Below are 26,824 nucleotides of genomic sequence, written 5' to 3'. Positions count from 1 at the left end.
AGCTAGTTAACAGCTTACACCTGTTCTCCTGCCTTTACATAAGTTCACATCCTGTGTTCCTTGCCAATCACAGTAATGTTTCTGGATTCCTTGTCTCATCTGGGCCCAGTCGGACCCCTCATTGGCTTTCTGCATTTCTGGAGATCAACCTGGACCGTTTCATGACCACAAACCTTGCCTTCTGTCTGCCTGTCAGTTAACATACCTGTCCTACAGGCCTATCTCAAGCCTCAGCCATTTTTACCTGCCTCCTGCTTTGAGCAGCCTGCTTTCTGCTCCACCTAGGTCTGCTCTCTACCTGCACCAGCTCCTGTCTATTTTATTAATAAACCTTTTAAACACAAACAACATGCATGGCTGGATATTGGGTTCTCTGTCTCTTCTGGCTTTACAGAATTCATAAAGGAGCCAAAACCGTGCCATGCATGCAGAGACTGTACAGTGCAAAGACACGCTGTTCAGCAGGACCACATTTTTTATTTTTATTGGTCTAATTAGCTGAATATGTTTTTTTTTCTAAACTCTTATCCAGAATAATTAAGATTAAGACAAATAAACTTGAAATCGCTTTGTTACAGATGAAGCTCTATGAGCTTCACTTTTTTAACTAGAATTTGTAAATAAAGGGACTTTTCAATGATGTTCTACCATCTTCAAAGGCATCTGCATACGATAGCAGCCTCTCCCCATAATAAACCTTATGATTCTGCCTCCTTGATCAAAACCACCAAGAACTGTGGAAGCTTTTGCTCCAAACCTTCTCATAGTCCCACTGTGTTCTGAAAACACGCTAAATGACCTGACCAGGACCCGGCAAAGACCCATCCTGACCCATGTCTGATCTTTTATGTGTGATCCAGTGTGAAGGATCTTTCAACAGTGCACCCAGTTGCATGTGGGGAATTGAGTTTTTAAATTGCATTTAAAACTCTATCAAACATAATAGTTATCCCTGAACTTCAGCTGTACTTGGGCCTTGGGTAGACTACTCCGAATTTTTTTAAATCTGTTTCCCTCTGCTTTACACAATTTTCATTTTTTTTTTTATAGCAAATGACAATCAGAGATTGTGACAAAACACTGAACCACCTCTTCTGTGCAGGTAGGTGGCAATAAACATTCCCTATCACAATAATAAAATTAGGAACAAGATGATGCAGAACATTCTCCTTGTAGCCAGATATTCCCCCACAATGATCCAATCAGCTTGAATTTTCTGGAACATCGCTCTAACCAGTCATTAATTTAACCGAGTCAAATGGTTCCAGAGTCAGATCGAATGGAGACAGAAGTGAAAAGAAAACTATAAATAGAATGTGTCCCAAAAGCCACAGTTGGCATAGTTCAATTAGAATTATTGGTCATTATTTCTCAAAAGGTTGTTGTGTTCATAAAAACCTATATTTTATTAATGTCTTCACTTTAGGAGAGTTTTTTTTTTTTAAATCCATTTCCCATTCATTAGACATCAAAGATCATTGGAACATTACTATTGAAGCTAACATGCTCTCTTTATGCACTCTTTTTAACCGCAGGAAGAAGCTGGAGTAATGGACGGAGTTAATCTGAACAGTGGATGGAGGGAAGTGAAGCAACACCAAACCTCTAAATGCACGCATGCATATACGGATGGATGAAATGTTTTACCCTATAGATGTATGAATAACCAAGTATAACATGTTGTATAATCAGTTTATTTAAAATGCCTTTATTTTCAAAATCATAATCGGATTCTTTAAGCTACATTTTCCACCTAAAAACAAGAAAATACAAACAAACCAATTAAGATTTTAGCATTTAAAATAAACCACCAAATACATTCAGCTTTGACTGGAAAGTAAAATTCTGCCGTCCCTCTTTTGTTCATAAAGAAACGATAAACACCCACTGATGAAACAGTGGAGTCTTTAATCTTTCCAGCCACTTTTCCACGCATTGATATCACAACGAAAAGTGCTTTGTTGTGAATTATGATGCGAAAGTTCAAAAAAACATGCCGAACAGAAACACATCTACGTATTCTGTGTAGGAAATCTCGTCTCAGTCTCTGAGCGAAAATGACGATGAAGCTAGAAAGAAAAAAATGCCCATGAACCCAAAGATTTTCACCAACACGTTTCAGTGGTCTGTGTGATCCCCAACGTCCAGGTCTATTACACAGAGGTTATATCACAGCATCAAGAACATGAATGACGACAGGTGGATACGATGGGGAATTTTCAATTTCACTCTCTGGCTGCAGTCATTTGTGTGACACACTTTCATATTCCAGCTTATTGTCAGGTGGAAATAAAACTAAATCATTTTGAAAGAATTTTTAATCAAAAATCGGACAAACGTGTTCAGTTTCCACTTACATTTCACTCTGTTTCCATTTGGCTTTGAAATAAAGTCTGAAATGCTGAGTCATGCAAACCGTCACTAAGACATACAGGCAAATATTTCTGCAAGCACGCTCATTGCATCAATCACCTTAAATCAGAAAATCATCAGGAAATGTGTAACAACTAGACAAAAAGTAGTCAAAGCAAATTGTATGTTTGACGGAGAAGGATGACGTTGGTGTGAAAGGTTGTGCAAGTTTTCTTTAGATGTTTTCAGAGTTTGGCTTTTCAGAGTTCCAGAAAGGTAGAAAGACAAGAAAAAGAAAACTGTGCATGTGACGCTATCAAAGGTACCAGATAAACAGTCCAGACAGCTTAGGAAAAAAAAATAGAAACCCGACATTTTCAGTGGGTACAGCGTTACAATAGTTACAATAAAAATGATCAGTTTAAACAGCAGAAAGGTCAAACAGAGGTCACTAAACCACGTTTAATGCCGTTTACTCAGAGGTCATGTGATGCACGGAGGAGGATGGGTGGAAATTAGAGCGTGCCCATTCCAGTGACTTCAGACGTCAGCCTGAAAACAGTTAAAAAGAAGGGGAAGGACGGGCGTGGGGGGGGGGGGGGAGAAGGATGGGTGTGGGGGTCGGGTTGGTGGGGGGACAGAAATAAAAAAGTGTGAAAGAGAAACTTTCGCTGAAGAGTGAAAGTTATTCTGCGATGATAATCTGGAATCTGCTGGTATGAACAAAGTAGACGTCATATTTCTGTGATAAATTAAAACCTAATGAGTTCATGCAGTGGTTGGAAAAGGACAAAACTGTTGGGTTTCCTGGCAGAAGCATCACATCACTCTTAATTCTGAGAGCATTAAATCACCGTTGTTTTCTAACTCTTCTCTTTAACTTTTTACTTCTTTTATTTATTTATTTATTTTACTCATACAATGATACAATTAGTGAGTTTAGTTATGAAAGTACAGACCAACAGAATTGAAGTCCCTAGAAATGCTACTTGCTAATGTATTGGTTGACTTAAAAAACAAACAAAAACAAAAACCCTGATCTGCTTTGCATTGATTTCAAATTAATGTTTCAGCAAAAGTACAAACAACATAAGCATTTTAAATGAAAAAAAAAGTCCATGGCAACATTTTGTGTTTCACAAGTGTCATGCACTGGCTATCCAAAAACAAGTTCCTACTTTAGTCTGATAAAGAAAAAAGAAAAGAGGCAGCCATTGGACGATAACTAGGAGGATGATCTAGTCAGCGTTCAGGTGTGCCAGTTACTGAAACATGTTCAGTCCCTACGACAGATAATTAAATCTGGAGTTACAAGGTTGTTTTCAAATCAAGTTGCTAAAGGTCTCATCTCAGTGATAACCTGGATCGCCTCTGTGACGGCGGCAGCCATTGATGGCAGCAACATGTAGATTCTAGCGATGGAAGCCTGATGCTAACCAACCAATAGGGAGCAGTTGTTCCCTTAAGACCCGCCCCCTGCTCATTTGCATAACGAGGCTGAAATACATACAGAAATGAAAAAAGGACAGGCATAAATGTTTACGGTCGAAGAAAAAAATGGGGATAACAATATAGAAAGGAAGAATAAAACACAAAAATAATAAAACATACACAGAAATAGATATATTTGAAAACTAATTAATTAATAAAAAAATTACTATTATAATGAAAAATAAATAAACACGATGATTATTAAAGAGGAATATATGAAGAAGCAAATTAAGATATATTTATATTTATGTCTCATTGTAAAATTTAACTGCTGGATTTTTGTGCATTTATTATATGCATATTTATTGAACATGTATTTATTATTTCTATATTTATTTTTAATTATGTCAGAGTTGGTCCTCCGTACACATCTTCTCCGGGTTGCGAAAACGATGATAGTTTTGTTCAGAAAGCTCCAGCAGTTGGCATAAACCAAGCAAAGAAAACATCTATGGAGGTTGTTGATTCTACTAAAACCAAGCTAAGAAATGCCCGATGCAATATTAAAACCTATAAGGATGATGGGCAATCTTCACTGAAGAACTATGGTTGGAAAGATTTGGGAATGATCAGGGTCAGTAATCGCGTAAATGTCTCCACATGGATTGGTCACAAGAGACAGCAGACTTAACCTCGTTCAAGGTCTTCAGGATAAGCAGGAGAGGAGTTAACAGAGGGGTCCGATTCTCACATCATCTCTACAAGATCTTGGTGAGAAACTAACGCAACTCTGGAGGGAAATAAATGATTTATTGCAGAAGCTGATCACAACAATGCCGCAGTAAATGCATGCAGTAATCAAAGCTACAGGCAGGTAAACGAAATATGAAAGTAAGTGACTTTTCTGGACAGGCAGTGGAGTACTCTATTAAAAATAATGGTTTAAAGTCACAGAAACCAGTCCATGTTTTAAGATGTTCCTGATGCTAAGCTAACTGTGAAGGCTAACTGATGCGTAGCTAATATATGAAGTCTTTAATCAAAGGTCTCTTGATTGTTTTTTGTAACTTGATCCACATTAAACAGCAGGATAAGCATTTTTTTTTCTTCTAAATATCAAAGTATTTTTACATCAATATGCAGGAAACAGGTTGCAACAAAGAACTTTGTAGTTCCAAGCTAACAATGTATTAAGAATGGAGGTGCTAATGTTAGAGCCAGATTTTGGCTGCCTTCAGGATGTAGTCATGGACGAGGGGTCATTCCACATGGCGGCCACGTCCCTGAACCTGCCGTTGGAGTTATGAGAGAGCAGGAGCTGTTAGATTCTGGAGGAAGAAATCTTTCTGAAGAAGTCAAACACACAGAGCTTTTCTTGCCGGGACTGTAGGTTCTCCTGAGCTGACGCTGGTTTCATTACAAACTAGGTTCTAAATGATAGCTGCTACTTTATTGGCTCTAGGTAATAGTTTTGTTGGGTAGCTTCCCAACCTCAGAAAGGAGCTGAACTTTTGATGATTTTTTTTTTTTTTTAATGTGTCAATTTCCTAATCTGAAGGCTTTGCTCCCAGCGTCAGCTTGTCTCTGCAGCTGGCATCCCTCCATGAATGACTTACTTATGGGGAAGCCTCCTACAGAAACTCGCCCAATTTACACTTTCACACTTGGATGACACTGAAGGGGAGAAACGTGATTTATGGGACGGCTTCCTGGAACAACAGCTGTCAGATATTTACTGCCAAACAACAAAACATTCGACATTTATCTCCTTTTTAAAAAGCACAATGACATAAAGCCATTTCGCCGGAGCGGCACTTAAAATGCAGCGTTGTTGATGCTGCGTTTATTTTTCAGACTGAACTGGAGCCCAGCTGTTAGGGTTGAAGCGTTACCTGGCATTGATGAGGTACTGAGCCAGGCTGATGTTAGCAGGGGTCCCTGTGATGGTTATCTGCCGCTCTGATGAGCCCTCCATGGCATTCGCAATTTTGATCTGCGCCCCAGACATCTGTCGAATCTCATTTATTTTGGTTCCCTGGCGTCCAATAATACAGCCTATTAGCTGTGAAGAAAAAAAAAAAGAGGTCTTGGAGTAAGAAGAAAAATCTTTGTGCTGTCTTAAAGCGTTTAGGCTTAATTATTGATACGTTTAATGAAAAGGGAAGTGTAATGGGTTACATAATAATCTGGGTTGTATTTAGGACGTAGGAAATTGGGTCTGAATAACGATGATATGGTCAGTAGGTCGTTTAATGGGGGAAGTTCTGCTTTGTGCTGTCAGAATAAAAGAATTTAAGTTTGAATGATTATATTTTGTCTTTTCAACCAAAATCGGGGGGGGGGGGGGAGAAAAGCAAGGTTATATTAGAATCCTCTTTTCTCTTAAAGAACTGCATACTTCATTACGTTTTATCAGATAAAACCTACACCCTTCGTTTCAAAACTTCTGGATTCTCCAAACTATCTTTGGTTTAGTGTGCAGATACATGGTTTAATGTACGGTACAGTACGCTTGGTTTATCACAAATCTGAGTGCAAAGGCATTTTATTTAATACTATGTAATCTGCATTAAATTATATCAGCGGATAACATAGGCTTGCTTTCATAACATAAATTAAATGTCAAATGATACTTCTTTGCACCATAGACATAAAAATGCACTTTATACTTACTGTACATCTTGCTTGATGTTATTTGATTTCTGTTATGACCCTATCTGAAGAACATCCCAGACAATGCAAGAGTAAACCTTTTTATTTGCTTGTAAGTGACTACTGTCAACAGCACCAAGTCCATAAAACGGTTCTGTATTTTAAAAATGTGCTCTTGTGATGCCTATTTCTCCTTATTCAGAACTCTACTGGCTTTTCCGTTCATTTCCTTGCATATATACAAACTCTCAATGGTTTCCAGGTCTTAGGGTGAAAATGATTCGTAAATAGTCACTAAAACCAGGGAGTTTCTGTCTTTTTGTAATAGAGGGAGGTGGAAAATTCATGCAAGTTTCAGGGGTGACAGTGGTGCAAGGAGCTAGGGAGTTTGCCCTGTAACCGGCAGGTTGCCAGTTTGAATCCCCACTCTGAATGTGTCAGTTGTGTCCTTGGGCAAGACATTTCACCCGCTTTGTCTGCTGGTGGTGGTCAGAGGGCCCAGTGGCGTATGGCAGCCTCGCTTCTGTCAGTCTGCCCCAGGGCAGCTGTGGCTACGATGTAGCTCACCACCAACATTTAGTTGTGACTAAATGTTGTGTAAAGTATTTGGGGGTCCTCAGGACTTGAGAAAGCTATACAAGTACAGACTGTTTACCATTTATGGCTGAAGGAAGAAAATTTTCACATCTTCGTACTTCAGAGAATGAGCAGTAAATTAGCAAAGAATCCAAGTATTTTCCACTTTAGAATAGTTTTAACTGTTTCAACTTAATTAACGTTTTGTTTAAAATAATATAAAATATTAATAATAAATAATATAAAATGTTATTCAATTTTAACATTAAGATTTGCCAGGTCCTCCGTTTAACAACTGAAAAAAGGATCTGTGTCGATAAGTCCTCGAATAACTTCACAGTAATACTCACTCACATCATTAGGAATGGTGAGTTCATGGGTGCTGGCTGGTGGACTGGCATCCAAACCTGAAATGAAGTACAACACTTTAAAAAACCTTTGAATTTAAGAAGTGACTCCAGCATAACAATTCAATCTGTAAATAGATTTGGCTTTCACAATAAGTATTGAACCTGCAGATAGGATGAATCACATTGTAATAAACTACATATAAGTGGGACAAAATGAAATGTTTTAGTCTTTCATTTAAATATGCAACCCTATTTTTATGTAGGTCATTAATAGTTTAGACTTTGTAAAGACAAATTGAAGTATGCCAGTGAGGTATAACTGCAGCGCTGTGTGGCCGTTCCGACTGCGCGTCGTTACCGGATGTGACATAGAAACACAGACGTGACGTCATCTCCCCATTATTTTGTTTTATTTTCATTTCCGTTATTTTTTATTAAACAAAGCATACATTGCAAAATCTTGCAGAGGTACACAAAAACTGGAAAACTGCTATAACGAAGGAAAGAACACAATAATAGCAGATTACAGTAGGGTGACCACGTGTCTTGCGTAAGGCCGGTGACAGTCCGTATTTTGAATGCCCCACACGCATATTTGTCCTTCTTTTTGAGGCACTAGGCTTGGGAGTGAATTTTTTTTCAACTTTGCTGGGCTGCCTGCAGCACAATATCCAATCCCCTATTTGCACGGATCTTGTTTTACCTGGGATTACATGTAATTAATACGCTAAGCTGCAGGTGCATGACAGAAGCAGAGCTGTCAACTCTGCATCTGGGCTTGCTTTTTTTCTAAAGTCGCTGGTAAATTTCGTGAGTTGCGTTTTTTTAGCTTGATTTTTGAACGTGCAGTCGCATATGTGGGCTGTTTCTCCAATAGAACCCCTTATTTACAGCAGCAGTCTGTTGCTTTTTCCTGACAGCGCAAGCCGGTTAATATCTGTCGGCATACAGTGCAGTAATTATTACAAATCACATGTGGTCCCTAGGTAAAAACTAATATCGTGCGAACAGAGCAACAATTTCTTGAATAAACACAAATAATGTGAAGCGACACTTTTAGAATTTTTAGTATTTTTTTCCTATTCAGCTGCACAAATATCACAATTAAACCAATTAAAGTTGTAGTATACTGTACATCGTAGTGATTTATTGATATGCTGCATAATGTCCTCCTTTTTGGTGTTATGGAAATGGTCACCCTATATTACAGTGACAAGAACAATAAGGAACTTAAAAGGGATTGGAGTAAGTAACTAAAATAAAAGATATATAGACATGTTTGTGGATAATTTTTATTTATTTATTTTGCAGATGCAGATTTAACAATTTTTAGCAAGGAGTAATACAATTTGAAATTAAACAAGGGAGAGAGTCTTTCCACTTAAAGATTTCATGTATCATTTGCAACTACTTAGGCATATTTAGTTACTTTAACGCAATTGTTTCATGTCCTACCATGCTAACATGAAACAATTGCGTTAAAGTAACTATGCTTGAGTAGATGGAAACGTGCATATATTTTTTTTCAGTGTACAGAAGTGTATGTAATACTTAGCTGGCAAGAAAACAATATTTACCACATCAGACGTTTGATTATCAAGACCATCAACATAGTACACAATATCGTTGATTGAAAAATTTAACATTTGTCTTTTTTAATGTAACCATTCTTTGATGTCTCTCCACAATGTACTTGAGATAGATGCTCTGACCTCATACGGGGCTTTCAGGACGAGGCAACAGCATCTGTGGTGTGCCTGTAAGACAACGCTGAGGGAAACAGGGAAGTAGGAACGGGCTCATAGCAGCTGTCGATTGGTGCTGTTCCCAAGTTCCCATTACAGAAAAAGTTGCTACACTCATTGAACGTCCCTTTAGGGGTCTGAAAAGTCGCTAAATATAGCAACAAAGATGCTAAATGGGCAACATAGGGCTGTCGTCTCTAGTTTTCCTTTAGGGATGTTATGAGATGAGCTGAGGCTTCGAAACATGTGTCGATGAATGGATGGGTGGGTTTCCACAAAGCATGTACCAAAGCTTGCTTAATTTAAGGGGGAGCTTAAAATGGTGACGGCGGAAGCCTTGCTACTCACTAGTACCACATGACTGCTTCAGGAAGCGGTTCAGATTGCCAGTGGGTTTCAACAGGCATTAAAGCGCCTCAGTGTTCAGTCAAAATGTGGCCGTTTGTAAAGTTTAATTGAGAGGAGGAGCTTGGAAATTGAAGAGAGCGAGGAGATGATGTAGAATGGAACAAGCTAGGAAAAGGAGGATTTGACCTATGAGGGACTATTTGACGTAATTTCGTCCAATAAGGTGAGGTAAATCTAACAGTGTTAGGATTCATTAGAGTTGCTTATCACTGCATTTTTCACTGTTTCTTTATAGGCGAGGTGGATTAGCTGGCTTATATATTGACATCCCATTTTTAACATCAGAGGAAACATAGTGTTATTTAATCTGTTGATTCTGTCTATTCCTTCTTGTATCTTGTTTCCAGTTAGATTTCTATTGTCCTTCTTGCCTGCCCTGTCGTCGTTCTCCCTTTTCCTCAGTTCAGCCTTCATTACATTCACCTGTGTTCCACCATCAGCTGAGTAACTCCACCTGGTCCTTATGTCTTCACTCTCCCTCTTTCACCAGTATTTAAACAGTTTTGTTTCATGTCCACATTGCTGGTTCTACTGGGTACCACTCCAGTTGTTTCCTTGCCTGTGTTCCATGTCTTGTCTTCTGGATGTTCTTTTGCTTTAAGTTTGTAACTTCTCATTAAATATCACTTAGCCTCTATAACACTCTGCTTTAGGGTCCTCCTTCTGCAAAACCTGGCAGAAGAAAGCAGCCAAAAGATGGACCTAGCAGAGTGTGTTTCTGAAACTCGTTTATTGAAACTAAAGACAACTGTACAGACTTACATTAACAGGGTGGCCTGACCTGGTAATCTGTTTGTGCATATGACAGTGGCCACCAAATGTGTGGATTTGCCATGGAAGTGGTCTCCACATATACCCTTTCTGGGCTTGGTGAGGATGTTGGGGGAAGCAAAGTGAGAGCACCAAGCAATGTTGGCCAAAAGCCTCAATAAGCCACGTCACCCCTGGCTCCAAACCAGCAGTGTACTGTTTACCCTACTTCAGTCTTACAATCTGCACTCCTGGTTCAGCCTCCATCATCTGAATCATCTTCCTCACCATCAGCATCTTCACTCCAGCTTCACAATAAAACTCCCGAGTTCCTCGATGAGTGGGTCAAGGTGGACCCAGCTCACTGCCAGGTTCCCAAGTTTCTCAATGAGGGGCTTCAGGTGGACCCACCTCACGTCAAAGCTCTTGAGTTCCTCAATCAGGGGGTCCAGGCATAAATTTGCCTGCAAGCTGAATTCTAGCTGTATTTGTGTATTCACAAGCACACAAGAATCCATCTTGTCATGCTTCCGTTTTAACTGTTCACGACAGAACCAAAATGGATTGGGCCAATAACATTCCAGTATTATGGTTTGAAGGACAACATACCGGCTGTGATGGCAGCAAGAGATGCTAAGCCCACAGCTAAAACCAAGTCCGAATTCTCCAGGGCTTCAACATGGCCCCAAGTCTCTTAAGCTATTATGTGGTTCATCTGCCACCATTCAGAGCACCTCCATGGGTTTCAGCTGCTGGAACCCACAATTCCTCCACCATCCACCATCCTCCAATACCCCTCCAGTGCCACCAGCCTCCAAGGTTCCTCCTGTAGTACTGGCCTTCAAATTTCAACTCCCGGCCTCCATCATGAACTCTGCTCCTTGCAGGTGACTTCCTGGCCTTCCGCATGGACTTTGTTGTTTTCTATGTTTTGTTTCTTGCCCTCTTTCCGAGGCCCCCTCCGCCCGCCCTGGTTATGTTCTTTATCTTGTTTTTTTTGGTTTCTGGTCTTCTCCGCAGTGATTTATCCCGCTCTCACCTGTGCTTCGTCTATTGCTGGCTCCTGCAGAGAAGCCCTGATGGTTCCAGATCTCATTATAAATAAACCTTTCAAATGCAGCACTATGTCTGACTCAAATATTGGGTACCCTATCTGTAGGATTCTATACTTTTTTTTTTTTTTTTACAAATTAAAAGCTATCCAAGGGAATCACAAAGTCCACCAATCTTTGTGCAAGCACCATGGGCATGGCACTTTTTGTTTCTGTTCTCTTTTTTTATTGAAAACATGGATTGTTAGTTTCAGGTGCATGGTAGGAACCACTATACTGTGGCCATAAAAGTCCACACAACGGCTTTATTGTCAGTCAGTTACAAATAAGACATCTTTTAGCAATGACCGTGGACAGTGCCAGTGTCTCTTTTTATCTGTTACCCAGTGGCATACTGTATGATCCTATTGTTGAAGATGTATCCATTAAAAGAGTCACTCAAAACTGCCACTATGTTGTCATCAGTCACAGACTGTCCCATGGAAAACAATGTTCCTGTGTCCTACAGTCCGATTTCTTAATTGGAGTGAGATTTGTATGACAAGACTTAAAAGAGTGACACACACCAGATTTGTGAGAGTTGGAAACCCTGGGACTGACTGTAACACTCAATATGGAAGAAGGTTATGGTTAACTCATCCTAACACAAAGACAATAAGAAGGGTAAGCTAAGTGTATGGAACCCTTGAATATAAATAAATGCATTTGTGTTGATTATACAAGAAATTATTTGATTTCGCTTAGTAAACTTATCTTTAGATTTATAAAAATAAATTTTGTTTAGTCAGTTATCTGTAAGCCTAGTTTAAAACAAAGATAGGAAATACGTTAAGGATCAGTTTAACAATAAAACTGAATATGAATGTTACTTTAACAAAACTCAGCATTCTGAAGGAATGTGAAATCAAATCATATAAGAATCTTTGTGTTTAATCTCTGCAGCTCCTCCTGAGTAACCATGGTCCTCTTGGCTGCTTCTCTGATTGATGTTCTCCTGTCAGTTCAGGTGGATGTCCATGGCTTTGTAAGTCCGAAGGTGGTCCACCCTCTCTCCATGTTCAGATGATGGATTGAACAAAGTTCTGGCACATGTTCAAATCTTGGTATGTTGTTTTAGAACCTAACCCTGTTTTAAACTGAACCAGAACTTTCCACCTGACCTGTCGACTGGGATTCCTGGTCTCCATTATCCTGTTTGTTCTCTAATGTTCTGTAAGAAATCTCTGAGGACTTCAGTGAACAACTGCATTTATACTCTGATTCAATTCCACACAGGTGAGCTCAGTTTACTAATTTGGTAACTTCTGAATATAACTGGTTGCACTGGATTTTATGAGGTATCTGAGTTAAAGGGGCTGGATTTCAGATGAGACCATGAATTCCTGCATATGTTAGAAAATGATTCTGTACTTGTCCATGTCTGGATATGTACAGAAAACTAAAATAGAGTACCATATTTTTCGGACTATAAGTCGCCCTTTTTCAGCTTGGCCGATCCTGCGACTTATATTAAGGTGTGACTACATATAAACTTTAAATGATTATTCATCTTGACCAGCGTGAATGGAGTAAACATTACCGTCTATAGCCACAAGAGGGCACTCTAGACTATCCTGCTCCTGTACCACTTAAAATAGGGTGACCAGATGTCCCCGATTTCTGGCGACTGTCCTCGTTTTTGATGACCTGTCCCCAGTAAAAGCTGTCCCAAGAAATGTCCCCGATTTCATTGTATCATGATGGAGTAAAAATGTTTAGCGCAATGAGAGGTATTTACCACTGTCGCGACATAGTAGAAGAGCTGAGCCGGATGCGTCTTCCCCACCCCGTCAGCATTGCACATCGTTCAAAACATAGTTGACCAGACATCCACGATTTCTGGGGATGTCCCCCAACAGAGATTCTCCACAAAATCAGAGACATCCCCAGTTTTCATTAGAGAAATCTGGTCACCTTAACAATTAATTGAATCATTAACTTATAGACAACAAAGACTGAGCGTTGTGTGGTGCAGCTCAAAGGTCCCAGACCGCAACAGAACCCTGTTGTTGGGCTTTCTGTGAAGCTAATAGCAGCTAGCGCTAGCTTACAGCTCTGTTGTCTGGGCGGGTTAATACTTCCCCGATACACGTGAGCTTTACAGTATATTGCTCTGAAATATCCGTGTTGTACTGTTCGCTTAGCACCGTTACGCTCACTGCCTAATTTAGCCGTAATTTTGACAACTTTCAGCTTGACGGGCCGTTACACTGAAATGCTCTGGATAAAATCTTGTTGGTTGGAACTGCTAATTTACCCCATTCATCCTCCTAGGTCTGTTCCATGTTAACCAGCCGGTTGTGGATGCAGCAGTGTAATTTAGTAAATTGGCTTACCAAAATACATTTTATCAGTCTTGGATTGTGTGAAATAAATTTCTAAATAAATGTGTATAGTCCGGTGCGATTTATATGTTTATTACCTCTTTATGACACATTTTTTTGACTGAAGCAATTTATATTCTGGAGAAATCTATAGTCCAAAAAATATGGTAGATCTCTAGGCAAGATGCAGCAGTCCACTTGTACTTGAAGAACAAAGGACACACTCTTGACGACAATGATGTCCTGATTTTGGACAGGGAGAACAGATGGTTTCAAAGAGTAATGAAAGAAACCATCTTGATCAAAAGAGAAAAGCCATTACTAAACAGGGGGAGGATTGAACTTCCAACTCTCCAGTGTTTACAGCTCGGTCCTCCAACACGTTCCACACAGATTACATCAGCATCTCATCACAGTTCAGGTGACCAAGTACTCCACTCACACCAAGCAATAGCCTCTAACGGCCCAGGACAGAGACGGGTGGATCATTGATCTACATCTGACTTAGAATGTGCCAAGGAGGATGGGCCTCCATGTCATTTAAAACAGCAGCGCTCCAACTACAGGTTGCTCAAACATGAGCCACCAGACTCAACAAAGCCTCCTGGATAGATGTCAAAACGTTTTCAGAAAGAACTGAGCGAAAGTCCGGTTGCCTCCAAGTTAAGCCTGTTTGCTGTTGTGATGACCCGAATAACTGAGAATTTGAGTAGGTAAACATATGAGCATTTCTATACTTCTAATTGATCCATCCGTCCATCCGTCATGCCTTAATTTCCAAATATGGCATGACGGATGCCTTAAAAAGGACTGAAAACTTCACAACATCATGTCTGGAAACATCTGGATTAAGGAACATTTAATTTTTGCTATATTCAAAATTGTATACGTCAGTTAAACAGATTAGTTATATAAATACAACCTCCTTAGGTGTAATTTAGATACTGTCTTTGTAAAACTTCTAATTATATAAAATTATATGACTGCAGTGTTTCAGATTGAACTTGGAAAAGTGTGGATTTTTTTCCTTATAGTAGAAAGTTAAATTCCCTTGAAGACATGTTGGTAAACTATGTGACCTGTTGCCAAGCGATAATGTAATTCTGAATAAATCATTATAAAAAGCAGCTTGGAGTTGCTATTTCTCCTCTTTACGGGCATAATATCAGACAGGGGCAAGAAAAAATATATATGAGAGTAAAAAAAAAAAAATCAAAGGAGGAGAGAAATGACAAGGGCAAAGTCATGCTGTGTCAAAAGAGAGATAAGGTGCAAGGTAGGGGATGAGGAGAAGAAAAATATTTCTCTGGATGCAAAGAGAAGAAAATATCTACAGGGGTACCTTGTGGGTACGTACCAGGGAAAGCAGGGGTGGTCTGTCCAAGAGGGGTAAAGGGGGTTTGCTGCATAGCCAGCTGGTGGAGCTTGGTCAACTGCTGAAGGGTTAGGAGGGAAAGTAAAACTAAGAGGTTACTGTTACACAGGTCACACCAAGAAAAGAAGAAAACATAATCCAGAGTGAAGAAACGGTGAGGAGAAGGAGGCCATGACACGGGATGGTGGAGGACAAAAAGCAAGACACACAAAGAGATGTTGATTTTCTGCTTGAAGACGGAAATTACCAGATAATTTGAGTCTTTTTTTCTGCCTTCATGTAATTTTCATATACTCTTTAGTGCTTTATAATCACCAGCACGTCTAGAAATAATTTAATTTCCCCTCATCAACTTCACCAGGCCTTTGAAAAGGCCACTGCTGATCTAACCTGTAGTTTAACACGCTCGTCAGGAGGAGCCGCTCTCCTCAGAACATGATCACAGGTTGTCCGGCCCCCACCGCGTAGCATTTTCCACCTGAGATGCTTTAAAAGCATGCTCTCCTTTTAAAAGAAGTTTATAATGAGGGTGGAAGAGGGTGTCAAGTCTGTGCTTGAGCGATTGTACCGTCAGCCACTAGCTCCTCTGGCATCAATCACTGTTCGGCTTTGAATTAGCGGATCTGACACAAGGTGGCTGTTGAGATGCTCTAACGACAAGGACAGATGAAGGCAGATTATTAACGGAGACGGGATGGGCTGCTGAAATTTAGGAGGTGTCTGCGTCAAATCTGCCCCCACTGTCTTTGGCTTTATGATTAGCCTCAGAATGTGTTGCTTTGGTATCGATCTGCTCTCACCAACTGCTGAGCAAATTCACGAGATCTGATTCTAAAATACTGAAAAGAAATGTCGTGTCTGTGTGCGAGTGAAACCAGAGATTTACTTACACTGTATAGAAAGATACATTACCGTTTTTTTCTCATATTTTCATTGCTTTCTTTAAAGTTTAAAGTTCACATACGGTAAGATTACTTTAAAAAATGTTGGAAAAGAACAGATGCTGATATAATGGCTTTGTAGGCTCCTGTTAATTTACAATATCTGTGGTATATGGAAACACCCCTGGGGATTTATTTTAGGGAACACCTTAAACACTCTGCTTCTTTATGTGACATCTTTGCAAAATCAGCCAAGATGTCAGGAAGAGAACTCTGGACCTCTACAAGTCTAGTTCTGTCTTTGGGTCCAAACTACTCGATACTAGAAGGTCCCACGTTCATTTATTAAAACAGTTTTATCCACTCAATAACAGCACGGGAATCATGGTGTTCAAGGCATCGACAATGAGTAAAACACTGACTGCAGTTAAAAGTTCATTAATATGTAACATTTAACCAATCATGCACTTTTCAGTATGTATAAGATGAGATGCATTAACTGGGTTTATATGCACAAAATTCCACATTGACCGGAGTAATCGTCATTGTTATTGTTGTAACAGTGTTGTTACCGATGGCCATAGCATCAATGAAGAATCACCACCTGTTGTTTCATGTTCAGAAAGTGCTGATGTGAGTCCCAGAGCTGAAAAAGTATTTTTCCTCCAAACCTGAGCTAGGGACTATGGTGAGAAGCTTGTGGAAGGACGTAAAATATATGTGAACTTCAGAATTTAAATAGAAGCAAAAAATCTCTACAATGTCTTCTTATTGTGGAATTTAGCAAATATTTACAAATAATTCTGGTATTAGTACCCTAAAACTGGGATGGGTTAGTCTGATTTAATGTCACACAGGAAAATAGAAACGCATATGGTTTTTTTATACAGTGTAAGTAAATATCTGGTTTCAGTTGTAATAAATGCATAAACTGAATAAGAGAAAAGCAAACCAAAGGACTTACATCTGGGTGTGGTATGGCATACTGTCCCTGAATTGTGTAGGCCTGCAAAGACAAAGCAGCAAACAGTAAGACAGTTTTAGCGTCAACAGAAGAAAAACTTGTTTCACTCAAAGTTTCTGACGTGTGTTTACTCGTTTACATCTCAGCTGGCAGCAAGAAGCAGAGCCACAGCAAAAGAGCTCGGAGACAATTTGCCACATCTGTTTGTCCACATCTGTAGAACCAGGTGAACAATACAGACGTCTTCATTATGTGTTTTTGTACGTTGGTTGATGATGTAACCCTTTTCTTCTCCAATTGTACAACAGAAGTAATAAAATGAAAATGGGAGAATTTATTTAGCCAAAGCAAACTATAGAATGTTATAAGATATATATTCAGAGCACAGAAAATAGTAAAAAGAAAATCAAACAGATTTACAGTTACTGTCAGAGGTTTTTATATTTGTTGTTATTTCATCTTTTACCTTTTTGTTTTGTCATTTTTTTCTCTTCATAGAAGGTATACCTGGTTTGGCGTTCTGTTAGCTGTGACATCATCCAGGGGAAACAGATCATCCACTATTACCATCTAACATAGAAAGTACTCCTGGGTCAATGTGAGCTTCTGAGCTTTCTGTGTCTCTGCTCTGTCTTCTCTAAGCCCCAGTGGGTGGAGGCAGATGAGCGTTCACACTGAGCCTGGTTCTGGTTCTGCTGGAGGTTCTCCTCCCTGTTAAAGGGGAGTTTTCCTCTCCACTGTCGCTTCATGCATGCTCAGTATGAGGGATTGCTGCAAAGCCATCAACAATGCAGACGACTGTCCACTGTGGCTCTACGCTCTTTCAGGAGGAGTGAATGCTGCTTGGAGAGACTTGATGCAACCTGCTGGGTTTCCTTAGAGAGGAAACTTTCTGACCAACCTGTATAATTTGATGGAGTCTGACTTTGGAAAAAGCCTTTCAGGTGAGAAGTATGCATAATATTTTCAAAGTCTTCATTCAGGGAATGTGGACAAATTTTCATTTATTAGTTTCACTGAAGATTTCAGCGAGTTCTCAGAAAAAAAAAATCTATTTTATTTTTATTATTGTTTGTGTATTCAAAAATAAATAAATTATCCCAAACATATCCAAACTGGTTTTGGCCTGGATTAAACAGGATAACTTTAATCCTTTGGGAGAGTTCTGATGTCAGACCATGCTTAAAGGAAGCATGTGAAGGTGTGCGGCGGCGTTCTGCTGCAGGTTACATGAGGCTATAACTCATGGTACAGGGTCAGTGGAGAGTAAATGTCACCGCTGTGAGTGCATGACTGGTGTTTGGACCCTGAGAGATCATCTGCTGATGAGCAGGACCACAGTCAACATGTCAGGATCTCCTGGTGTTGGAGATTGTTTTTTCTTTTGTGGGTATTTTGACCATTTCCTTTCTGTTTATTATGTCCTAACAGGTCTTGTAATTTGCTGGTGTTAATTTTACCATTTGGGTTTGGCCATTTATCTCATAATTGATCTCCCTGCGCTTATTATTATTATTATTATTATTATTATTATTATTATTATTTGACAGGTGCTCTTCATAGCGGTTCATTTTTCTGTGTTTGCTTCCTGGGAGCTCATCACAAAAAATTTACTAATACGGGAAAACCCAAATGGCAACAGTAAGAACTACACATACTTACATTCATATATTCATGTTTCTTTTTGTCTTCTGTTTTTACTTGGAGCCTTGCAATGAAATTTTGCCAAACGTACATTGTGAATGCGCAGTTGAATGACTATAAAGTCTTACAGTACATATATGGCAAGATATGTTAGCACACAATTGCACATTTGGAGTTTTTCCTGTTGGATTCGTCCTGGGGTTGACAAGAATAGATGTGTGATTTGAGTGCTATAAGTGTTTTTATGGCTAAGTCAAAAAAGGCAAAAAGGCAGCTGTATTGTGTGAATCCTTTTAGCTGCTGCTCCCTTCACTAGGTGGAACTAGAGCAAGTCTTTACAACTCGCTCACAGACTTTATTCCCTTCTTGATACAACCTGAAAGTCAAACCCAGCTCCCTGGGAATTTTTGGAAGGACTAAAAAAATGACAGCTGTATTAAAAACAGATGTTTTGCCTTAGCAATTCTCAGCCATTGGAAGAAGAGATACCAGAGTTTGATGTTGTAGGAGCCCCATTTTTTAATGCATGCAGTATCGGTACCCAAATAAATTGATGCCACACTAAAGTGAGTTACAACATGGCCGATTTCTCAGCAAACCGTGCAGCTGCTGCTGGTGCAGTTTTCCCGCCTGATAAGACTCACGCTTGGCATCACTGATCACAGACGACAAACACTGAGATAACATGATTTAGTGGCCAGGCGGGACACACCACTGGCTGAGAAGTGTTGTTAAAAAGGCTGCAGGATGCTTGATGTGCGCAGAGAGCAATTTCCAACAACGGCGGACGCAACTTTATCTGCTTCATATTTGGTCTTATCTTTAATTCTTGTTTCAAAATGATTTTGATATTTGTTTTCAACGGACGTGTTGAAGCACAAACAACACAAAGGGACAACAGCATAACATTTATTAAAATAAAGGTACTGTGGCACAGGTATAGTCACGTTTTTGTAGGTGAGTAAAAATAATGCCAGCCAGAACCACACCAGGAAAATAAAAACAACAAAAATAATGACAGAAAATCTTAATTAATTCAATATCTTAAATTATTAATAATGAGCTAAATTGATGAAGAATATTTATTAAAATGATTTTATGATTGATCTTTTGTCCTCAAATATCCTTGTATGATTATATATATTTTACTATAATTTGCACATGAGTAAACTAAAGTCAGATACCCATTGTATGCGCCATGTTCCAAAAATGGCAGCACAATGCACCCATCAGAAAGGTAACGTTGTGCACAAACACTTGATGTGAACTTTAGTCCGTCCACCCACTGTGAGCGTGTCCGCTCTTCAAACTGGACCCAGTCATGACTCCTTTTGTGTCTAAAGGGTTCTGCGCTGTACATTTGCTTATCACATCTCGTACAATAACAACATTTGAGCCGTTAGAAGTACTGCTGTGTTCTGTTGCTCCACTGAACATTTATTGTTAGGGTTTGAATACATCACTTACTTTTTAAACATCAATCTGTGACTGAAAAATCTTTCCGGACTCAAACACCTGCTTAACTACCAACATTTTGTGGAAGAAATATCACCTGATCTTAACTGCTGTTGTTATGAATAAAATACGCAATATTTTCATCTTATCCAGTCTGAGGGGAGGTATGAAGTCTTGTTATTTTGCATCGGAGCCGCTCATGGCTCTGACATGATTTGGGGCTATGAATTAAAACAGAGGATTATTGAATTCTGTTGCCCTCACGAATGGGAATGACCTTGTTTGCGTTAGATTTCCTGTTTTACGGCGTAATAAAGAAACAAACGGCCACCTGTGGTTCATTAAACACGCTTTTACTTAGCAGCGTACGTTCTTGCACAGAGCGCTGCAAACTATTTGCATGAGAAATCAGGAAGGCTTTGAGGTGCGGGCAGAAGCTGCAGTAAAGCTCTCAGGTTGGCTGTGGGCACAAACTAATGAGCCAAGGCTAGCTCAGCACTCACCTGGCCACCAGAAAAAATGACTGGGGTGGAGGCCGGCTTTGGGCGATAAGGGATAGTGGCACCTTTTGGTGGAGACTGGAAGAAACAGAGAGAAGGCAGAATTAGACTGCTTCATAAGCACATTTATACTTCTGTTAACTTATGTTAAAAACACAAGGAAACATGTTAATTTGTCTTAGAGCGAACACTAGGTTGGCTTTACTGGAAGCTGATTATATATTTATTAATGAACTAAATCTAAAACTCTGTTGCTTTGAGCAACATTGTGTATGTTTTAACTTTTTTGCAGCAGCCTCACAAAGACACTTATTTAACAGAAATATGCATTCACCAGTCTTTGCTTTTCTTCTTCGTCCTCATTTTTTTCTTCATCCTCCTTGCCTCACGTTCCGTATTTTGCTGTAGAGCTAATCTTACTCTGTAATCTGTAGAATATGATTGATTTTGATTGATTTTGACTTTGTAAAGTGCCTCGAGATGACATGTTTCATGGATTGGCACTATATAAATAAAATTGAATTGAATTGAATTAATCTTTTTCTTTCTTGCAAATAATTTGTTGGTATTTCTCTTATTATGTAAAAACACAAAAGCCATAGATAACGGTTGTTTTCACCGTGCATAAATGCACACACTATCCTGCTGTGTATTTGCTGAAAAGTTTAACTTTCTGACTAAAGCAACAACGGACCTAATATTTTGGAGGATTAGAAGGAGTCAGATTAGAGGAATAATTATTGGTAATTTATTGTATTTCAAATTTATGCAAACAGGGACAAGACAAAAATAAAAGTTGCATTTCTAAGGAATTGTTGTCCTCTCTGTTGTCCATTTAGCCAGAGGCTAATTCGCAGGTCCAGTCCGTGGATAGAAGGATGGATGGACTCAGCCAATCAGAGTTAACAGATTTGTGTTTTAGGAAAAGTAACAATTATCTGCTTAAACTGCCATCAGCTAGCATGGCAAGAGTTAGCTGCTAAAAACATCAGTTAGTATAGAAACTGTACTATAGCTGCTGATGTTTTGGGATTAATCGTCCCGTGATAAAGGATGAGTTGTAACAAATACCTAATAATGTTTACTCTAAGTGTGAGGAAAGAGTTTTAAAAGTTGCTCCCACGTGTTTCATTCTCTGAGAAGCATTAAAATGTCGTTCTAAACTGAGCAGGTAAGATACTGACTGCTAAAGGAACTGCTCCTTACAGCTTCCTTTTTAAAAAGCTGAATATGGGGCGGATCTTAACACAATCCATCGTTCAGCAGCTTCATAATCCACATCTAGTAAATTATACAGATTATTACAGACATTTTAGATTGTTCAACTAACAGCCAGCTCGCTTGGCTGAGCGGTTCCTGTACACCTATGGTCCAGTAATGGTAGTTACCTTCAGCCTATATGTTTAGCATCACATTTGACCCATTTCCCATTAATTTGTATTCCTTTTCTTTTAAATACTTTAGGACATTGTTTACCACATGCTGATATCTTTGCTGAGATGGTTTTCAGGGATTTTATAGCTGATATTGGCATTATAAATTTACATTGCAGTTGTGCTTTGCAGTTTGTTTTTCAGAATGTTTCATTGCATTAAACTAAGTGAAAATATAAGGAAATGAGGAGTGTGTTGTTTTCAAGGTTAAAACTCTTTCTTTAGGGAAAAAAGAAATGAACAAAGACCTGGCACACTCTGACTATATGCATCACCACTGTTCTGCTGTTCTGCAAAATTCATCTGTTTTTCGTGTTCCTTACTCAGCAGAGATGTGCTTTTAGGTATAATACAGCAGATCTCCACTTTGGAAAATTACCGCAACAAGACTGGATTCTGATTCATGCTGCTGGAACTAGAGGTCCACTCAGGACTGAGCATATAATTACCTTTCCTCTGTAGCCCCCACGGTGCTGCTAGGAGTTGTGCTGCTGGACTTGGAGTTATACACAGAGACTTTTATACGACCTTCTGCTTTCTGCAGTTATTAGTTTTAGGTGCAGCATCACTTTTTAAATTAGTAGAAATAAATAACACTTGGACACCAGATGACATTACATTGACCTCTACATTTAATCAGGAAGCTGATGCTGTTGAATAAAAACCAACAATTACTGTATATATATAAAGGAACTTTTGAGTTCACTGGCCAGGGACTAATAATGTTTTTGTAGATGTTCTTTTTCTTGTTGGTCATTTAAGCATATTTCCTCCATTTCATTGTAAGCATCACATCATATTACTGTCAGGTATTTGTGATTAACAAATACTTGTTCAAATGTTTTCAAATGGCAAGTCTGAATTTTTTTTTAGATCAGTTCAAAGTTATTATTAGGTTGTTTAAAAGGACACTTCCTGAGAAAGTTGGATTTAAAATCTGCTTTGCAAAAACCAGGATCCACCCATACTGGTGTGGCAGGAGCAGTCTAACCTTGATCAGATGAACCAAAGATGATTGAGATCCTGGAAGTCCACAGGTTTATCTGTAAAATGCTAGCTATGCATAATCACGTTAACTTTTTTAATCTTATTTTTTTCTGTTTGGACCCTTAAAGTGGAAAGGATTGCAAGCTGATCAGAGACTACAAGCCTGATACTCAGCTGTAAAGCAACAAAGCCCGGAGATATTCTTCAGACATGTGTTGGACCACAGTAGCTACGTTTACCTGGACAAAAGTAATCGGAATAAAGGGCTGATCGGAAAAAAACAGGGTCATGTAAACAAGGCAATCGGAATTGGAGATCGGATTAAGCTCAATTAGAATGAAATTGTTTTCCAAATCAGAGGGGTGGTTTATGCTGATTGATAATCTGATCAACGTGCATATAAACGCTTGTCAGGCTCAGGTTATTCTAGATGTGGCAAACTATGGCATGTACACCCAACATAAACATGGCGTATTTCTGCGTTGGTGAGTGATGGAAGTACGTCGGGAAGAAAAACTGTCGGGGCTCCCGATAAACCTTTCTGTTTGAAAAAAATAATAGAACTCAAAATTGTTGCTTACTCTGTAAAGTTTCAGCCGTAATTAGAACTTTGTGCAAGTCCAGCCTGGGAGCTTGTAAGACAAACAAACTCGTATAATATTGCTTTGTTTACTATTCTAATGTAGTTAAACAAAGATGGAAATTCTTCTTCTGTGGGTTTTATTAGGGGAATTTGATAACTGCGCATGTCAGAGTGAATCTATTCTGAATAAAGCCAGGTGCATAGATATGCACATTGTGATCGGATTATATGCCCATATAAACAGTACAATCTTCTTATTTAATCCGAATACATTTTAATCCGATTGTGAAGTTTTGTCCATATAAACATAGCTAGTGTGGACCCAGATGCAGTTTAGGCTCTGTTTTAATGATCTGTTTAACTTTTTTTTTTTTCTTTACCTCCAGCATGACCACGCAGATCTGTTTAACACACTGGATGATGGCTTCTGGGGTTCCAGAGATTGTCACGGCGCGCTCGGTGGAGTTAGGAAGCATGTCCCCAGCCACCTGAACCTGGGCCCCTGTAGACTGGAGAGGAAAGGGGAGACGGTGAGAGATTATTATCTGCAGGATAACTCAGGGCTGCTCGCAGGGGAACAGGGACTGACTTCTGCAGGGAAAAGCAACTGATCGGTTCTGTCAAGCAGCTCCTCCAGGTGCCGGACGAATATTTGTTTAACGGCTCCTGACTTAATTGAACTAATTGAGATGTTTAGACTGGCCTCCTCCTGTCCATCTGGGAAAACAACATCCTGCCTTCAGGACATTCTGTTTGGCATCAGACCCCCTGCACGGCATTTCTCAGGTCCCATCTGCTGACATTAACCTGAGGGCAGCAAGAAAACACTCCCCCACTACCCCACTCCACTCTGACAACCGCTTGTCGACACTACGTTTGAGTTAATATAGTTGGCAGCAAATGTTATTGGCTTCTTGTCCCCTAGCTGTCACTTAGCCTCCTTAGAGGAATGCTGCGTTGTTTTTTTTCTTTATCACTCCTTCTTTGTTTAAAATGATTTTTGAAATGGAGGCTCCATCATTATCATGTGGGCATGAATCGCTCAGATATTAAAGGACGGCTCTGTGGAGAAATGCCAAACATGCTTTCAGGGCCCAGAAAGAAGGAGTTCTTCTGACTTTGCCTCAAGCATCTGTTTTATTTTGTGTCACGTCCCAGAAAGTGTTCACACATTTTAGGAGTGCCAGCTGGACCTTTGCGGAGTGTCTCTTCATTGACTTTCAATTAGTGACGACAAATGAAGGCTAAACTCGGGAATTATGCAGTTATTTCCCATAACACCCACACCGTCGTCTGAATCTACTCTATGTCCACAGCAACCTAAATATTTTGCTGAGACAATTCTGCTTGGTTTTGGCCTCACTTTCACAAGCCAACAGAGTTTTGGGTGAAAAAAAAATAGGAGCTTCCCATGTAGAGATTCTGTTTTTTAATGCGCTAGCTGCCTTTAATAACAATAAACAAAACCAGCAGAGACAGAATGGGGGAAGACATGCAGCAAGGGTCTAAAATTGGGAATCAAACCCCAGATGGCTACGTCGAGGACTGATAGCCTCCTGTTTTTCTGGGGCACCTGCTCCACCCCTGCAGAATGCACCCTACTAAAGTACAGATCCTTAATTAAAACCTGTTTCAGTCGGTGAGGCATTATGTCGTAACATTAATCAAATTAATCCTATTTTATTCAAGAATTGGCCTGGAAATCACTCATATTTGTTATTGCAGTTAAAAGTGTACTTAGTTTTGCTGTACCAATGCTGTCGACTACATCAATACAAATGTCACTGTAAATTAAAATACTGGGGCATCTGAATATTTATTGCCTGTAAGACACTGTTCCTTTAACAATTTACACAGTGTATAGTTATAGTGGCAAAGGATAGCCTTATAGGCTTAGGCTGTTCTGTGACCTACTGACCACTTTTTCTCACTTTCTGATTTTCTCCTACTACTCTCCAACTTTAGCTTTATTCACCGTTGCCAAGTCAGCTTACCCTAAGCAACTCTGACACCGGGGTCTGTCGCACACCACTGGAGGGGGGCTTTGGGGGCCTTGGGGCAGTCTCCGGTGGCTATTTCTTACTTCCGATGCTCTTGGGGGGGGGGGGGGGGGTATTCCTGGTTGTGTCCTGGTGGGCCTTGGGAGTTTGGGTCCTGTGGAGTATGTCACGGGGGGTTTGGGCCGGTGCATGCCCGAGTGTCTGGTCCTACCTGGGGCCTCTGGTGTGATGGCGGTTCCTGGGGCCTGTCAAGCTGCAGGGGGTATGGACATTAACATCTCATGGCAGATGCTTTCCCCTTCAAGGGAGTTAGGGAGTTCGTCCTGCAATTGGCGGGTTGCTGGTTTGATCCCCCACTCCAACGTTGCCTCCTTGAGCAAGACACTTCACCCGAATTGCCTGCTGGCGATGGTCAGAGGACCTGTTGGTGCCAATGTATGGCAGCCTTGGCTCTTTCATTTAGCCCCAGGGCAGCTGTGGCTACTAACACAGCTCCCCTTACAGGTGTGAATGTGTGTGAATGGTTGAATGCAAAGCGTTTTGGGATCGTTGGACTAATTAAAGTGCTATACAAGTACATCTACCATTTATGTGTTTGAATGTTGGGGCGGATTTAATGAAATTTTTCGTTCCTCGGTGTGGGGGGATGATTATGTAGGCCTCAGCCCTTATGGCTTCCTCTGCCCCCATTTGCATTTAGACATTGAGGGTTCTGGGTGGGTGTATGGGTGTGGGGGGGGGGGGTGCGTTGGTGCTGGCCAACGCTTTTTGGCTTTTCCAGTTTTAAATGTACTTGAGAAAAACATGCAACAACACAACATTTGAGCGAGTGGAGGCAGGCTCGAGGTCAAAGGAAACAGTCAAAAGAACTCAAGGGCCAAAACGTGATGATGTTTATTTTTCACTTGCTCTAAAAATATATGATCATTTTAAATAAACAAATCAATCAGGTTTTCTTTCGGAAATGACTATGTAAATCATTGCAGATCCACAGGTAAAAAAGGGTTTTGTTTATTGTCGTATTAAAAGATTGTCATTCGGTTTGGAAATTATTGATAATAATTTAATTTGACTATACACTAATAACAGACTAAACTCAATTTGGTCTAGCAATATAAGAACAGGATTTTGGTCAGTTGTTCTTTGAAAACGCTTCCTGTATTTAGCCAATTTTAATAAATGAATTCAAAGCACATTTTAATGCACCAAGGTCTGCATTTGAGTAATCAAATTTCATGGTCCAATTTATTGTAAAAATAAAGAGCATGTGAAAAGTGTGGTTATTAAAAGATGAATACTTTCTGTGTTACTTAACATTTTCAA

General features: G+C 39.7%; 1 protein-coding gene across 13 annotated transcripts in view; it reads right to left on the bottom strand.

The window, feature by feature from the left end:
* Positions 1-1,678: 1,678 nt before the first annotated feature.
* The window catches only part of pcbp3 (poly(rC) binding protein 3), a 61,518-nt gene continuing 36,372 nt past the window's right edge, over positions 1,679-26,824 (bottom strand). For 3 of the 13 annotated variants that reach the window (XM_021307091.2, XM_036139631.1, XM_036139635.1), the window contains 7 exons: positions 23,882-24,010; positions 20,502-20,576; positions 16,900-16,941; positions 15,037-15,115; positions 7,366-7,418; positions 5,676-5,845; positions 2,941-5,072 (listed from right to left, as the gene is read on the bottom strand). In XM_021307091.2, coding sequence (XP_021162766.1) covers positions 5,018-5,072; positions 5,676-5,845; positions 7,366-7,418; positions 15,037-15,115; positions 16,900-16,941; positions 20,502-20,576; positions 23,882-24,010 — 603 coding nt within the window. In that variant the 3' untranslated portion in view covers positions 2,941-5,017. Of the gene's footprint in view, positions 2,905-2,940; positions 5,073-5,675; positions 5,846-7,361; positions 7,419-15,036; positions 15,116-16,899; positions 16,942-20,501; positions 20,577-23,881; positions 24,011-26,824 lie in introns of those variants that run through there. The other 10 variants (XM_021307095.2, XM_021307096.2, XM_021307093.2 and 7 more) reach the window with 10 other exon arrangements.

The sequence above is a fragment of the Fundulus heteroclitus genome, chromosome 7, assembly GCF_011125445.2.
Source record: "Fundulus heteroclitus isolate FHET01 chromosome 7, MU-UCD_Fhet_4.1, whole genome shotgun sequence".
Classification (NCBI taxonomy): Eukaryota; Metazoa; Chordata; class Actinopteri; order Cyprinodontiformes; family Fundulidae; genus Fundulus; species Fundulus heteroclitus.
Note: the sequence above shows the minus strand (reverse complement) of the source record. Positions and strands in the feature narration are given on the sequence as shown.